The sequence below is a fragment of the Berghia stephanieae genome, chromosome 9 (genome assembly GCF_034508935.2).
Source record: "Berghia stephanieae isolate SIO BIC M18660-M18661 chromosome 9, UCSD_Bste_1.3, whole genome shotgun sequence".
NCBI classification, from domain to species: Eukaryota; Metazoa; Mollusca; class Gastropoda; order Nudibranchia; family Aeolidiidae; genus Berghia; species Berghia stephanieae.
Window position 1 is genome coordinate 22530005 of NC_088368.1, and position 17167 is coordinate 22547171.

General features: G+C 33.3%; 1 protein-coding gene across 1 annotated transcript; it reads right to left on the reverse strand.

Moving 5' to 3' along the window:
* Positions 1-582: 582 nt before the first annotated feature.
* Positions 583-15663, reverse strand: LOC144979874 (outer dynein arm-docking complex subunit 3-like). Its single transcript, XM_078927107.1, has 12 exons — positions 15259-15663; positions 13310-13431; positions 12765-12842; positions 11647-11826; positions 11254-11358; positions 9621-9869; positions 7679-7822; positions 6882-7042; positions 5870-6026; positions 5327-5482; positions 4569-4656; positions 583-3809 (listed from the first exon to the last, which is right to left on the reverse strand). The coding sequence occupies exons 1-12, from the start codon at positions 15335-15337 to the stop codon at positions 3685-3687; spliced, it is 1644 nt and encodes a 547-aa protein (XP_078783233.1). The 5' UTR covers positions 15338-15663; the 3' UTR covers positions 583-3684.
* Positions 15664-17167: the final 1504 nt, after the last annotated feature.

The following is a 17167-nucleotide window of genomic DNA, read 5'->3' on the forward strand; positions in this document are numbered from 1 at the left end:
AGTATTTTCAGCCAGATCTAACAGACCCAGCTACCCAATCACTGCTGTGTGGTTATTAAGAAAAAAAGATCAACTCAACCAGTGATCGATTATGGTCACTTTGTGTAGTGACTGGTCTACAAATCGAGCTATTCAGAAAGTGGCGAGATAATATTAAACTTTTAGCAATTATATAGCGCAATATCCACTAAACATGCTTAAAGCGCTTTACATGGGTTTCCAAGCCATAAGCAACACTTAACATGTAGGACGAGACATGACGCCTAAGAGGCGATATTACAATATTTTTTTTTGGACAAGCAATGCTGTTAATGACCAAGTACTCATTTTACACCTGAGTATAGTGAGAGAATGTGAGTAAAGAGCCTTTTCTAATGACTCAACTATGCGCCGCTCAGAGCGGGTTACAAACCCTGGACTTTCTGATCCGAAGGCGAAAGACATACCACAAGACCACATAGCCACACTCTCAATTTCACACCAATAATCATGATGGCTCTTATTGACTCCTTGCTTTAAAAGCCAGTGAGACAGTTTAGATTTGCGATCCCAAAATGAAGAACAAACGGTAGACAATGGGTGTTATAGTTGTTGGTGTAAAACTTTATTAATTTCCATTAAAAAATTATTTTTTTTAATTGCTCACAAATCCTTGTCAAGTAAAATCTTAATTCAATGTAATCGGAGTCAGGACATTAAAAGTTTTGAATGTAAATATATACCTTATCAATCCAACACAAGCTGGAAAATTGAACAAAAACAAAATGTGGCCCAGTGCCTCAAAGTGGTATTGCATCAGTGTGATTTCACTGCCAAAAATCTATTATATAGCTCAAAATATAAAAATTCTGTTAAATTTTTATATTTTATTAAAGACAATTAACATAGTTTCATAAAGTGACAAAAACAAATTTCACATTTAATTATGTTCATTTCCACCATAAAAATTACTTTTGGGCATCCGGTTCACCCCGACACAATACCATTTTGAGACAATAGGTCACAAATGAATGTAGCCGTTTCCACTACCAATGAAATCGAATATTATTTCAAGGAATGTTTCTGGCTCAAATTTTATTCGGCAAACTGCAAGCAAAAAAACAACATGAGGAATTTTCTGTTTTATTTCACCTTCATAAATGCATTCTGGCTAAAATAATTTGTTCATTATGCATTACCATTTGATTATATTTTTTTCACCAGTAAAATACAATAACAACAAATATCTTAGATCATTATCTTGAACAAGGATATTTTACAATAAAGAGTTACCGGACTTAAATATGATTTTTGATTTTTGGTGGCTTGTATACGACAGTTAAATGCAGTGTAAAATGTAGAATTGACTGACAATAACATATTAAAATTATAAGTGTTTTTGAAAAAAACAATAAATGAGGTTTCAGATCACAAAAATGAATATCAACAGGTTGTAAAGGATGATTGTATAAATATTTTTGGTAATTTTCGAAAACAACTTTATGTTTGATTGTACTTGATACAATTTTACAGGCTCTCTGACCGTAGCCATCGTAAATTTAAAGCCTGACACAGATCAAAAAATGGCGTCAAAAGACAAGTCTTTGGCCACAAAAGAAAACAAATCGTGAGTTGTATTCAACAGTTCAACTAATGGGATCACTTGTTTCCTTGAGCACTACTAAATACAACTCAATGGACAGTGCAAAAACCTAAAAAAAAATGACGTCAAACTATAAGTATAAGTCCTAGTGGGTTCTAATGTCAGGCTATAAGTTTACGATGGCTACGCTCCGACTCATCAAAGCAATGGAGCTCTTGTCGAAATCAAAATATATCTGTATATAAAAATAGGTAAGTGCTTGTAAGTTGTCTATCTGTCAGATATCAAACTTGGCTGGCAATAGATTTTACATAATTACTTAAAGATATTGAAAATCACTGCTGGCGAAGATAGCAAAGGTGAACTTTTATTTTAACTTTAAAATTGATCCCATTAAAAGAAAAGGAAACTTTTTCAGTCATGAAAAGAGTAGTTATCAAAAATAAAATTGATCTTATTTATTGACGTGCTGTTTCACTAAGGACACGGATTAGATATTATTATTATCTTGCTATAGCCTGATGTCTGGCAAGCAACAAATGTTAAACTTCAAATAATATAAGAGAAATATTATGTAACCGTTTACCACATGTCCTTGGAAGCTTTTCAAAATTCTAAAATAAGCTTTTAAAGCTTTATCTTTGTAGCATTTTCACAATAAAAACGTTGAATTTAATAAGATTGTATATATAATATATTATCACAAGTACTTAAAGTGAAATATTACGATACAGGCAAAAGTGACGGTGACTAAATAATTCGGCAAAACAATATATATATATTTTTTTAATGTTACATTGTAAAATTGGAAATATTTAGTTTTGCTCTGAAATTCTGCAAGTAAGGTAATCCAAAAATGTAAAACATATCGATAGTAGGAAAAGTACCAGAGTAAAGGAGAACAGTAATTTATAAGTAAATGACTCGGCTTAACAATAAATAATATGTTTGATTAAAGCTTCAATAAATGCCATTCTTATATTTACAAATTTAAACAATTTGAAAATCACCAGGAACACAGTTATTTTTATTCCATATTAATATATTCAGATTGTAGAATACGAATGCTGACATTATATATTTTTTTCCCTTTATGTTTATAATAATGACTGTCATTCTTTGTTTTAAAGTTCTGTTTTTCCTTTTCAATAGTCAAAGAAAATATGAACGTTTAACACTGTGCTTGAAAAACTGTCATTGAATGCCTTGTAGTGTTCTATCGTTTTTGTTGTTGTTGTTGTTTGTAGTAGGAGCTGGTCTGCTTTCACTTGGTTCCATATATCTTCCCTTTTATCTTTATGAAGCTAATTAAAATCTGAAAAATCATGTATGCCAAACTTTTAAAATATGTTTTTCTTGTGTTTTTCAAAATATGCATTGTGAGTCAATGTAACTATATTAGATATCAGATTTTTATATTGCACCAGTGCCTAATCCTAAGTTTATACCCGTTGAAAAAGACACAACTGCTTTATCACAAATTTATCTTAAGCCGTTAGAAAACAACGTATAAAAGCAATTTTAAAGGAAGGCTAAAAAAAACAAGGCCAGTATGTGGCAAGAAAGTGTGGATAAAATGAGACAGATCGTTGTATATTTATATTTGAAAATCATTCAAATCGCAGTCATTGTTTAGAGATTGAATTTGATTATCTTGTGAACCATTTGGGACAACAAGGACATTAAAATAACAAAAAGGAAATGAACAATCAAGTATGGTATATCTCGGTTAATTCTCTCCTTGTGTAGATTTTATTACTAAATATTTATTACAGAATAATACATTTTAAAAAACCTATTAAAAATGATTTCTTTTTACCTCCTTTTAAAACCAAATTTAGTTATGAGTATATTTGATTATTCTCAACAGTTCGATCGCCTCCAGGCATTATATCATGTGAATAAAAGTACTATACAAAGTTTTTATTACTATTATCATTTCTACTACTATTTCTATCCAAGCATGATTTTTTTTTTTTTAATGATTGGCCTTGGTCATGAGATAAAAGGGGAGATAGAGAGTGACAAATGAACAAAAACCAGCCCCCACTGACTCGTCACCCCCTGTTCGTTGTTTCTGATTGATGGAATTTTCAAATAGTTTACTTCATCTTCTTCTTCTTCTTGGGGATGCGTCTCTTGGTCTTGCTGTCAATGATGAATTGTGACTGTTTCTTGATGGCATTGCGGTTGGGGACGTCTGCATCATCATCCCCACTGTCTTCATCTGATGGCCGGAACAAATTCAAAGATTAACAAGCAATCTCATCGAAATAACAAAATATGAATCACATGACATCATCGCTAGTATGTTGATACAAGGGTTCTTCTCATCAAATGATACATATTATTAAAAAATAAATAACGTGACCCACAGAATCAATCAGGTACTATGGCAGAATGAACTAGAAGAAGTATTATCAAAATTAGAATTTGTCTTTTTTTTTTAAAGTTTCAGAAACAGATCTCACTTTCCCCTGTGAAAGTTTTTCATAAAGCCAGATTTTTAAAGTTCATCTCGAAATCCGATTTTATGTGACAGATTCACACCAATATAGTACTGCTTTGAGACAGTTGATCACAACAAATGTGCAAGGTTCTTTAGTAGTCTTTTGCAAAGTACTTTCCACCAAATCTAACATATCCAGCTACCCAATCACTGCTGGGTGGACAGGATGGGTCAGAATAAAATCTCGACTGCACCCGGGATCAATCTCGGTCCCTTTATGTGTGAAGCAAGGGTTAAATCAACTGATCTATCGGGACACACATATAAACTTTGTTTTTAATCACGCCCAATCCTCAATGCATAGTCGTGACTATTGATGTGCGACGTGTCAATTGGCAATAATAAAAGTTAACAGACAACAATTTAATACATCTTGAATAGACGTATAATGGTTGAAAGTTTAAACAGAGCAAACGCTATATAACTCTTATTTTTATGCACAAAGACCACATAAGAGGGAAATGTCATAGCACCTACCGTCTCCGTAGACCAAATCTCTCTGTGTCTGTGGCAGTTTGATTCTCGTGTTGTACAATGGTAGTTTACCCTCAATGCTTGCATGGAACTTGGGAAAATTAGATAAAAAGGAAATACGATATTACCTAAACAATGGCAAGAATTGAAAGATCTTTTAAAAATCAATTTGATATGTTCTTCTCCGTATTAATTGACTAATTCGGTCAGGATGGGTATCTCTGCAGACAAGTTTATTGAAAAAAAAAAATTAATTAAAAAATAATAAAAGACAAGATAAGAAAAAAATACAAAGGAAAGAAAAGAACAAAAGAGAATGAAAAAAAATAAAAAGAAAAGAAAATGTTAAAAGAAGAATATAAAATATGAAGAAAAAAAAAAGGAAAAGAAACGAAATGAAAAAGATTGTGACAATTTTCTGAAAATCTGTAATGCATTTCGAAATATCTCCTCAAAGAAATAAACCATCATCAAAGTGTACGGGAGAAGGTTTTACAAAACGTTGAAACCCAAAGACTTCAAGTTAACCCTTCACATAAAAGCTCAATTTTCCACTAATCTGACATCATCTCTAATCCTCTTTGCAAAGAAAGCAATGAATGAAATGCCATTTTAACTCTATTCAACTTATCGACATTGCAGTGGTTTCTCTCTTGTTTGAAATGGTTAAATCCGCAGTTATAACCAGATACATAAAGGAAATGATAATTAATTGAATAGAATTCCATCTTGCCATCAAAAAGTTAAAAAGAAAAACATACCTCTTCCTCCTCCATCTTCTTCAATATCTCGTTCAGATCCTTTCCATCCAACTCTTCCAGAAGTTTCAGCAGTTTTTCCTCTGAAGTTGACAACTGATCGAGGACATACTCATCTGATGTGGCAGCGATTTGGGCAGTTGGGACATGGCCTTTACTCTGGTGATAATAATCAAAATAATAATAACAAAACAGCAGCAACAACATTAATAATGATGATGATGATGATGATGATGATGATGATGATGATGATGATGATGATGCGATGGAGAATAAATACAATTTCTTACATTGCCAAATGGTCAAAGTTCGTATCTGTTAGCATTTTGATTCTAAGTTCACGATTAGGGGTCCGATTCAATCTGACATAATACCGTTTTGAGACGATGGATCACAAATGTCTATTTTGTACTATAACAATCCAAAATTTCATGTGAAAGTCTCTGCAGCTGTTTGATTTCAACATAAATTTGTTAGTACCATTTTGAAACCGTTTCTGTTGCTGGCGCGTATAAGGATAAAAACCAAAAAGTCTCAGCTTCTTACCGCCTTCAAATGATGTAGTTTATCCGCTAAGTGCTCTACTCCAGCCTTGACCTGCACTAGAATACGACTGCCTCTCTGGAGTTGTTCGTCTACAGTGTTGCGTCTGGTGTCTTCCTTGGACAAATGGGTCTCAAACTCCTCCAGCATGGTCTGACCACTAAATAGATAATATAGTGGGACATTTTGAAATTTCATTGGTTGAGATATGGCGATATGGTTGGTTTCAACACCTATTACTGTTAATGATATCATTACCATTACTACCATACCTGCCTACTTGAACATTTCAAAATCAGTAGCCAACACAAAATTCATCAGTAATAAATGGTACAATTTCAGTAATACTCCACCAATTAACAACAACAACAACAACAAAAAAGAAAAAAAAATACTGCGTATCTACAACCTTCTATACGTAAAATAAATGTTGTTGACCTCCACCATTACGAGCTGGCAATCGACTAAGCTATCATGGGCGTGAACTGAGCAGTAGCCTTTATAACTTTACTTTATGGGAACATTTTTTTTCTTTCTTTGATAACTGCGGGAACTTAAAAGAAAAAAAATAATTGTTTTTTTCTCTCTATTACTACGACCAAATTATTGTGAAATCAAAATCCGTAATATTTCTTCCACTTCTGTATGTCTGAAATTGTTACCTAATTTCTGTAACAATTACGGACGATCCGTAAAAGTAGGCAGGTATGTACTACTACCACTACTACTACTGCTGCTGCTACTGCTACTACTTCTACTACTACTGTTACTACTACTACTTTTATGATTACAACTAGGTTACTATTCCTAAATGTAACTCCAACAGAATTGCTGCCATAATATCTTTCAATTTTAATAGTAAAATAAATCGAACTACCTTGATATTATAGATGTAATAAATACAAGCAAGACAATCCTTGTTTTACTCCTTATTGCATATCATGAATGTTTGTATTGGTTATGCCTCTTGCATATCATGCACCACCCAGGTCTCAACAATACAACTGTTTCTTACCTTGATAACTTGGCCTCTCCTGAGTATTTCATCTCTTCAAAATCTCTGTTCAGTTTTTCCTTGTCCTCTCTCAGTCTTACAATACTTTTCTCATTCTCCTTCCTCAGTTCTTCAAGATGTTTCGTTGTGGCTTCCTGGTTCTCAAATCTGAAGACAACTTCCTATATAGGAGATATTGAGTAGTCAGAATAGAAAAAACAAAACAAAAACATGGCAACTCATTATGTGAGATTCAATAAGAATAAGTAAATCCATATTCGCCAAGAGCACATACAACCTTCTAAACATATAAATGTATTCACTATATAATAGTTCAATAGTTGGGCTGAATTGTTTTAAAAAAGGAAAAGTTACAGCTGGAGATTGTCAGTATGAACATAAAGAAAGCAGTAATCCTACGGATATATCTTACCCATGGGATTAGAGCTTATACTGTTTTCTATAATCTGACGAATAAAGTCAGAGTTGAATTCTACCCTCTGGTTAGGACGTAAGTTTATCACATCATTCTGTATCTCACATTAGACACCCATTATTAATGAATGGATGGAGGTCAGTCAAAAATTATCCAACTCTGTTTGCATGAGAAGTCAAGTGTTATGTTGATTAAGCTACAGGAATTTCGACAAATAAAAATGTCTAAAATTTTTCAGTATGAAAATATAAAGCAATTATGATCACAATCATTAATCGTCATCTGCTTTCATTATCATTCACAATCAACAATTATCAAATAACACACACCAATGGATCACCACCAACTATCGTTATCATAATCACAAACGTATTAACTATACCATTGTATCAGAGACTCCAGTACACTCCTTGATTCTCTTGAAGCCTTCCTCATAAGTTGTAATCTTTTGTTGTTGGTCCTCGCCAGTCAAAGCAGCTTTCTCTTGTGGACTCAGCTCATCTTGCTGAACAGATCCTCTTTGGGCCTGTTGATTACAAATTTGAAAAATCAAAACAGTGATAAAAATAGAATTCATTTAATGCTATATATACACTATGAACGCAGATTATTAGTAGGTAATTTTATACTTTTAATATAGAAAATCAGTAGTTAGGTGAAAATATCAACAGGGCGTTAAACGAACAGATGAATGGGAGAACAAAAAGAAAAATCATAAATTTACAGAAATTAATGAATGATTACAGGATTAAAAATTAAATTCCTGAATAAACTGAAATAGAAATAAAAATTATCAAAATAATTAGTATGATATCTATGCAAATTTTTAAAAGATTAATAAGGAAAAGAATTAAGTTAAAATAATTCTCTTACTGTAAATTGGAAAAGTAATGCAAATGAATCACATATTTCCAATGTAAGGGGGGGGGGGGGGGGGGGGGGAGGCGACAATGTCACACAGTGGACAATAAATATGTGAAATTGAATGTAAGCTTCAATTTAATTACAAAAACGGATCAAATGAACGTTTCGGATTTCCCCTTTATCAACAAAACAGGATGAATGAAACACCACAGATGAATGAGATAATGTGGTAGTTTATTCATCTTAACTACACCACTACCACATTATCTCATTCATCTGTGGTGTTTCATTCATCCTGTTTTGTTGATAAAGGGGAAACCCGGAACGTTAAATTGATCTGTTTTTGTAATTAAATTGAAGCTTACATTCAAGTTCACATTGTTATTTATTTCTTCGAGCTTCGAGCAGCAACATTTACATTACACAGTGGATAATGCAATTCTCAATAATCTGGGGGAACTTGGTTTAAAGCCCAAATTAAGGCAGTTTCAAATTTTCAACAGACAAAAATTATAAACCTCTAATTTGATAACTTGGACACAACCTGGGTGAGTGAGTCCCATCAACAGTGTGCATAATTTCAATATAATATTATTGGAATCAAGCCTCAATCTAGTAATATGCCGAGGTGAACCAGAGGCCATGTGCGGCGAGGTGGTCTTGTGGTATGACACTCGCTTTCGGATCGGAAGGTCCTGGGTTCGAGCTTTGCTCTTTACTCACATTCTCTCACCATACTCAGGTGTAAAATTAGTACCTGGCCGTCAACAGTGTTGTCTTTGTCTGAAAAAATTGTAATATCGCCTAACAGGCATCATGTCTCGTCCTACATGTTAAGTGTTGCTGTTGGCCAGGGACCCCCTGTAAAGCGCTTTGAGCATGTTTAGTGGATATTGCGCTATATAAAAGCTTAATTTTTTTTTTAAGAGGCCGAAAAATCAATTTAAAATTAAAATGATCAAAAAAGAAACCTTAGAGTTTTCATACTTCCAAGTACTATATTCATCTTCCTTAATAAAACATTTCACCTCAACCAAAGTCTGATATTAAAAAAGTGGTCCTTTAGAGCCATTAGGCCCATGAAACCGGAGTTTATTCCGATTTCTATAGCATAAAATTGATAAATAATAGCAACTGCTTGCAATACCTTGGATAGGGTGCTGGTCTATCGCAAAGTACTTTGTGACAGATCAAACAGGCCCAGCTACCCAGTCATTGCTGGATGTAGGTGGGGGGGGGGGGTCAGAAAAAATCCCTACAGCACCTGAGATCAACATCAGTCCCTTTGAGTGTGAAGCAAACGCTCTACCAAGTGATTAATTGGGACCCCCCCCCCCCCCCCCCCCCAAAATAAAAAAAAGTCTTAATATGTTCAGCTATAAATTCGATGGTATTCAGCATTCAAAGCATCTTAACATAATTAACATTTTGAGGTTGTGAGTCTTATATTATCATTTTACCAGTCGTTTCTCAATCCTATCATGCTGCATCTTCTTCTCCTCAGCCTCCTTCTTCATTTTTAACAATTCCACCTCTCTCTTCTTTCTTTCGGAGTAGACAGTATCCTCATGACGTCTCAACTCATTGACAGCTGCCTCCTTGGACAGCTGGGCATCGTTATGCATTGATTTTAACTCTTTCAACTCAGATCGGGTGCGTCGGATCTCAGCCTCAATCGTGTCCAGTTTTGTTGGATAAGTTTGTGACTCCTATAAGACATGAAAAAAATAAATAAATAAATAAATAAACCAATGTTGTAAGTTAAAATTTAATATACTTAGCAAAAATCTGTATTATATGAATGTGACTGGGGAATATCCATTGTTAATCAAAAGTTAATAATATATCACTTGACTGTAATTCACCCAACCAAACCAAGTAAAGCGCTTCGAGTGCAATGCAAGTGTTCCCTTTACTATCATTATACCTACTTCTTGCAAATACATTCGAAATTAACATTTGTTACATTATATGGTGTAAGAGTTGAGAAGTTCTTTTGTGGTTTTAAAAGCTGTTAGTTTCAAACCATGTACAAAAAAAGAATGAATCAACAAGAAGAAAAAACAAAAAAAAAACAAACAAACAAACAAATAAAAACTACAGGGACCATTATAGCTCCAAAGTTCTTCTTCAGCAAACAACAAAAATACTCACTAGGAGCAAAGGTCTTAACACAGTTTTTCTCGTTGTCATTGGCGACATGTGATGTAAGTTGACTTGAAATACACAAGGTAAATCATATGTTCATTAATATTACTTACAAGGACAAAACTTTGATAGTTTCTATTGTATAAAGACGGAATGCATCACCTTAAATAGTGGCGGTCCTTCTCATAAAGAAATGGATTATATACTCAGGTCCAAAAGAAAGTTTAGGTTTTTCTTTTGTTGTTATTTTTTTTTACATGTAAAGAAATGTTCTTGTATTTAATATCATTTTAAAGAAGAATAAATTTCCCTTATAAAGGTGAACATTTCATTCATTTGCAGATATTTATATACCAGATACAGCCATTTAACATTTAAGTACAAAATTTGGATGTCGCAAGTTTACACAGAAAATGCGCTTGAATTGTTCAAGTCAGGTCCAAGCGATTTACAGATGTTTTCATGTAGCCAGAATACCATTGGCTACTGCTATTGAAGGGGATTTCCAACAATGACGTTATTTTATTGCTTATTTACATTTATTGATTTCCTTACAACGATGTCTTCAACTTAAACCTTTCTGACAATGTCAAGATCAACAACAGAAGACAGATACAAAATAATTGGCAACATTGAAGCGAGTAGAGTCATAGATGTGGCAAATGTATTCCATGTCACTGAAAGAACTGTGTATAAACTGCTCAGTAAGTACAGATACCGTGGAATAGCTAAGGACCGTCCAAAATATGGCAGTCCTAGAATTACTAACAAAGGAGAGTACAATAAAATCATTCATGTTCACGAAAATAGCCCTTTCAAAGAAAAATAACAACATAAGAACAACCTGGACTTTCTTTTGGCCACAACTGTATAAGCACAACTACACTTAATCAGATGTAGGAAAGATTGAAAATCGTGGGAAAGAAATAAAAGTTCCTCACTTACCTGTTCAAACCTCGACTTGATATCCAAATACACACGTTGGACCTGTTTGGCCTCTCCAGTTTTAATAGTGACTTTGTCATAGCTGTTTTCCAAGTAACGCATTGTCTGATGGAATGAACCATTGTTAAACATGAAAAATAAGAGTTTGATTAAGTACTAAGTATGATATAACAGAAGGCTACAATGCTTTGAACATTATCAAAATTATCTATATTGATTAAATGCCGATGACGATGATGATGCTGAGGAGGAGGAGGAGGAGGAGAAGGAGGCGGAGAAGGATGATGATGAGGAAGAAGAAGAAGAAGAACAACAACAACAACAACAACAACAATGACAACGATGATAACAACAACAATAACGTTAAAATGAAGATATATTTATTTCCCTAACCTGAGCATCAACAGAATCACCCTTATCTGTGTTGACAGCATCTGAAGCATCTTTCACCATCTGATCATACTGAGTCTGTAGCTCTTCAAGACGTTTTTGTTTACGGGCAGTGATATGGCGTGTAGCATTGACACGTTTCATGTGATCACACACTTTGTGGTCGAAAATGACAATAGCTTGCTGAAAGGGGATTAGATTAGAATAAAAAATTGGTATGTAAACATGTCTGCAAGTCAAACCCTTAAACGAAAAAAAAATTCTTTTTAAAAATCAAAACCAAAAACCAAGGGAGATCATGATTGATCATGATTTTATAAAGGCAACCAAAAAAATATAAATAAGAAATAAATAAAGCAAAAAATGTTTTTTTAATCTTATGGTAAATTATACCAAAAAGACAGACGTGACTTGAATTATGATTGTAGTCAGTGCTAATATCAAATAGATGCTAACAAAACTTACAATCCTTATTATGGGTTCATTGTTGTAATGGAAATACTTTCAAACCAACGCAAAATATTGTCAAGTTTGGTGATCTCTATGTTTTATCATCAAAACATAATCTATTGAATTGATATTCTCGTTAGAATACAGTGCAATGCGGCAAATGGAATAGCTCTTTATTGGAAGGCTTCCGTCCTGGGACAAACAGATCTAGATAAGATTTTCTCAATACAGAAACTTTCCACTTCAGAGAGAAAATCCCAAATTGATCTTTTTTTTTTTTTAGTTTGTTTGCTCTTAATTTCTTATTGTTTGTTTATTCATTTTTATGTGTGTTTCTATTTCAAAATAATTTCAACAATTAAAAAAAAAAAAGAAAAAGAAAAAAGAAGTCGAGTTATGAAGAAAAAAACGTAAAATGTCTTCAGATTTGTAAATAAGTTACATTTTAATACTGCTGATTATTGTCTTGTTATTGAATTAACAAATTACTTTTGTGCGTTGTTGTTTAGCAGTAAAATGAGTGGATACAATTATTTGGATTATTTTGTTATTGTATGTGCGCTTGTCTATTTCCTTCTTTGGTTGAGATTTCCTTTGATCTGGAGTGTTGCTTGATAAACGAAGTTCTACTTTTCAAATTATGGTTCTATAGTTTAACATCACACAATTACCTTTCCAGTCTTGTTGGATAAAGCAGCTCTCTCAACTGGCCTGTCATGGAATGCTTTGGAGATGACATGCTCATCTTGCTGTGAGGTGGAAATAATTGGAAAGTTTTATCTTTTAATTGACATTCGCCCTTTTCTTGATTTTTGTTATCCATTCATTTTTTTTTTCATTATTTGTTTACAGATACATCCATGTGTAATAAAACGATTGCCTTATATATAAAAAAGGAAATAACTTTCCTTATAAATTCTTAATAATATTATATTTGATGATAATTGTTAAATGTGAGGGGGAAAAAATCTATATTTTCAAAGAAATTGGTTTTGGGAGCAATGGGGAAATTTGATCGAAAATGTCTTAGCTTAAATATGTTTGCTATACTATGTATGTATAATCAATCAGATCTATACTAGATGTATTTCAGTAACTGCTAATTAATTTTTGTAAAATAAGGATCATCATGACAAAAAAAAGCAAAAAAAAAACACAAAACAACAACAGTGAAAATGAACTAATAAAGAATTCTTATATTTAGGAGTGAACTTACAGACAGTTTGTCACTAAGTCTTTTACGTAGATCCCATGTTTCCTTGCGAAGAGATGCAATGTTCTCTCTGTTCTTTTTCATAGCATATTGAGAACTCTCATAGTATGCTTTGCGGTCACCCTCTGTGCATTGGAAATGAAATAATGTTGACAATTACAGTAACGAGGACAATAATACAGAAATAAACATTTACAAGAATTGAAAAGAACTATACAATGTGAATGTACTTAATTACAGTTCTTATTCCAAGCAGTGAGAAACGTTTCTCAGTATATCTACAAGAAGCAATCATCAAAACGAAGTTACTGTCCATAACAATAACAACAATGTTAAATAAAGCCCATAATTATGTTAGATTTTTTACCTGCAAACATGTTCAAGTCAATGCAAAATGAACTAAGAATTAAGCTATGTGAATTTGTATTGTCTTTAAATTTCAAGGTAGACCTATGTACTTTTGAAAATAAAACTGGATTCACACTTGAGTGTGAATTAATTTGTTTCTATATTTGAAATTAAATGATGAAATTGAAATTAGTGAAATACCATTATCTACTGATGTACTAATGTATAATTCAGAGCTATATTTTTTATATCGTGTTGTCTACGTAATTTAAGTTTGGGAGGTGACTAAATAAAGTCAAAAAATTAAGATGAAAATTTATAGTGTGAATTTGTCAATGTGGCTTTTTAACTGTGAGTTTCTCCGACAAAAATGTTTCCAACCGACGTGCACTTATTTGCAGGTATAATCCAATTTATCATGGGCTCATTGTTATAATGGATATCTCAAAACCTGATGCAAAATACTGTCCATTACATCAATGTTAAACTAGGACTATAATTGCATTCGGCTGTCAGAAATACATAGGATGTAATCCTCATTCTCAACCATTTTTCAAAGGTAAAATAAAACCAAAGAAATTATAATTTTCAATCAGTGAATCATTCATTGTCATTGTTAACCCCGACTTTCTGGAGATATTGATCCAATATCAGATGGCTGCGACTATTCAGACTCAAATTCCAATGCACATATTAGGACTCCGTTTGAATAGGCAGCATAGTTTGTTTTTGTTTCGTTTTGTTTTTTTAAATATATTTTAATTATTGATATTTACATAAAATTAATGCAAATCAAAATTACGATTTTAGTAACTAGCAACAGGTATTCTAAACCCACTTTATTTGACGAGAAAGGCAAAACCATGGATCAATTGGAAGTCCAGATAGAAATTTAAAAGAAAAGAGTTAAAACTCTTCAAAAGTAACAGAAGTCAGCCAAGGTAACTGTGGTATAAACTAAAAGCTTTTCTAACATAACACAATGTCCAAATAAAATCAGGACAAAAATAAATAATTAAAAAATTACATATTCTGACTGATAGTGTGAGTAGGAGTATGAGCTGAGTCAGAGTGATATGGGCAAAACAGAATTTCTTCTGAAATCTTTTTATTTTTCTTCAGTTCCACCCTCTGCCTACTGCCCACAGTGTCATCCTCCCTTTAATCTATGCGCACGCATATTGGAGTTTGAACGAGAGATTACTCAGACTCGAGTCCGAATTTCTTCAGAAACCGCTATCATCGGGTCATCCAATTAAGGATAATGAAAATAAAAGACGTTCTGATTTTCGACCCTTCTTCTGGAAACAGAACTATTTAGAATTGAAGACAATGACAAAGACTCAGAGAATGACTATGACAAGGACAAGCTTGCTTGTTGGTTGACCAAACTAAACGCTGATAAGAATCTTGATACTGACTAGTGAAGTGAAATTCTACCTACCGTAAAAAAAATTCATTCCAAACATACATATCATGTATACAGAGTTTAAGATTATAGACAGTAGAGTAGAGGCAGATGGCAGAGGGAAAGTCACAAACACAAAGCCGAAGCCGCAAAGAAAAAGAAAAAAGCGAAAAGGTGTTGCTGCGGAAAATCTTACCAAGGAGCGAAATTTTAGATTTTAGTTCCTCAATCTGTTCAGAGATAGGTCTCTGAACAGAAATGGCTGTGCTAGGCATGTTTGCTGTTCAACCTGATGATTTGAAGAACCTTTACTATTACCCCAGCAATCAATGTTTGCAAAGCTCTTCGTCCACCATGGAAATAACTGTAGCCAAAGCGTCACCAAGGAAGTAATTTTGCCGCACATGCGTGTCGGTGTAGTCTACCTTCATGGTAGAAAAAAGCACTCGCTACACTTGTTCGGTACATAAAAATCTCTCTCATGGGACTGTCATCTGAGCGGTGCTGTGCACACTCACACTATATAAATAGATAGCCTTTATTCCTCCACAAGTGTAAATTCTCTCTCTTACAAGGGTGGAAACACATGGGACTGTTATCTGAGCGGTGCTGTGCACACTCACACTATATAAATATATAGCCTTTATTCCTCCACAAGTGTAAATATATACAAGAAATGAAGTGAGTAGGAAAGTGCCAGAAGACAACAGAGAATAAAAACTTCGCGGTGGCGATGGGGGCTCGAAGCTGCGACCTTACTGGTACAACTCCGCCTGGCCGGGGAGATCGTGACTCTACCGTATGAGCGATCCACGACACGCGAGGAAAGAGACAAAAAGTGGCGAGATTAGGGAGGTGAGAGATAAGGACAAAAGAAAATTACATGATACAATTAATGGACGGGGAGGTGAGGAAGTAAGAAAAGATATGAAAGTGGTAAAAGAAGGAAACGGAAAGAAGAAGCGAGGTACTGATGAACAGTGAACAGGTAAGAGAGAAGCGAGAAGGTGAGATTGGTGGGAAAGGAAAATCCAATGTCAAAAGTCATGGAAGAGGATAAGGAAAAAGAAAGGAAAGGTCGGAAAGAAAAGAAAAAAAAAAAAAAAACAGAGAGAAAGAGAAAGGGGGAGACAAGTTGTGAAGGAGGGAAATTAAAAAATAATAATTTAAAAGTTTAAAACGATTATGTAATGACAAGATCTTCTAGGTAGGGTCACCAGAAGAGGAATGAAATAGAGGTCGCCAGAACTATCTGAGTAAAAATGGTGGTAACAGAGATTGTAGTAACAGTAATAATGATAAAATATAAAATATTATCAATTTAAAAATACTTCAATTAAAATGAATCTAAACAATTTTAACACTCTTTTTTTTTCATATGGGGGTTTAGATTTTTTAAGTATTCTTTCACTAAATGTTTGTGGATCAAGAAACAGGGGAAAAAAGGAATACAATTTTTAAGAATATCAAACAAAATAGAATAGACATAGTAGGATTTCAGGAAACACATTTATTGGAGGAGGATTCAAATTTAGTTCAAAAAGAAATGGGGCGAGAAAATTGTCTTATCCCAGGGGACATCCAAAAATAAAGGACAATTATATTATCTGATTTCAAAACAAATAAAGGATAAAGTAGAAATTAACACATTGTACAAAGACTCCAGAATATTATTGATAAAACTAAATACATACAATAACAAAGATAGAGGTATTTTAATAGCTAATATTTACGCTCCATGTAGTACACAGGAAAAAAAATTTATTTCTTTTCTCATTTAGGAAAGATTAAAGTTAAATCTAGATTTACCAATTATTTGTTTAGGGGACTTTAACACTGTGGTAAATAATGAGCTGGATATAATATCTGGCAACCCACGTGATAAAGAAAATGTTGAAAATGTCAATGATTTTGTTAATAGATATTAGCCTTTACAGATACATGGAGAATAAAACATAAAAAAAGAAGAAAAAAATACATAGAGTATAGGGTCTCCTTTTATAGCTAGACGTCTAGATTATATCTTTATAAATAGCATGCCTTTTTTTACAAGAAGCAGAAATTAAAGACATTGCCTTTACAGATCATAGAGCAGTTCTATCAAA

Coding starts and splice junctions, on each gene's coding strand:
- LOC144979874 (XM_078927107.1), bottom strand. CDS start 15,337: ATGCCTAGCACAGCCATTTCTGTTCAGAGACCTATCTCTGAACAGATT. Junction 11,827..12,764: donor TATCCAACAAGACTGGAAAG/GTAATTGTGTGA, acceptor ATCCCCTTTCAG/CAAGCTATTGTCATTTTCGA. Junction 11,359..11,646: donor GTGATTCTGTTGATGCTCAG/GTTAGGGAAATA, acceptor TCATTCCATCAG/ACAATGCGTTACTTGGAAAA.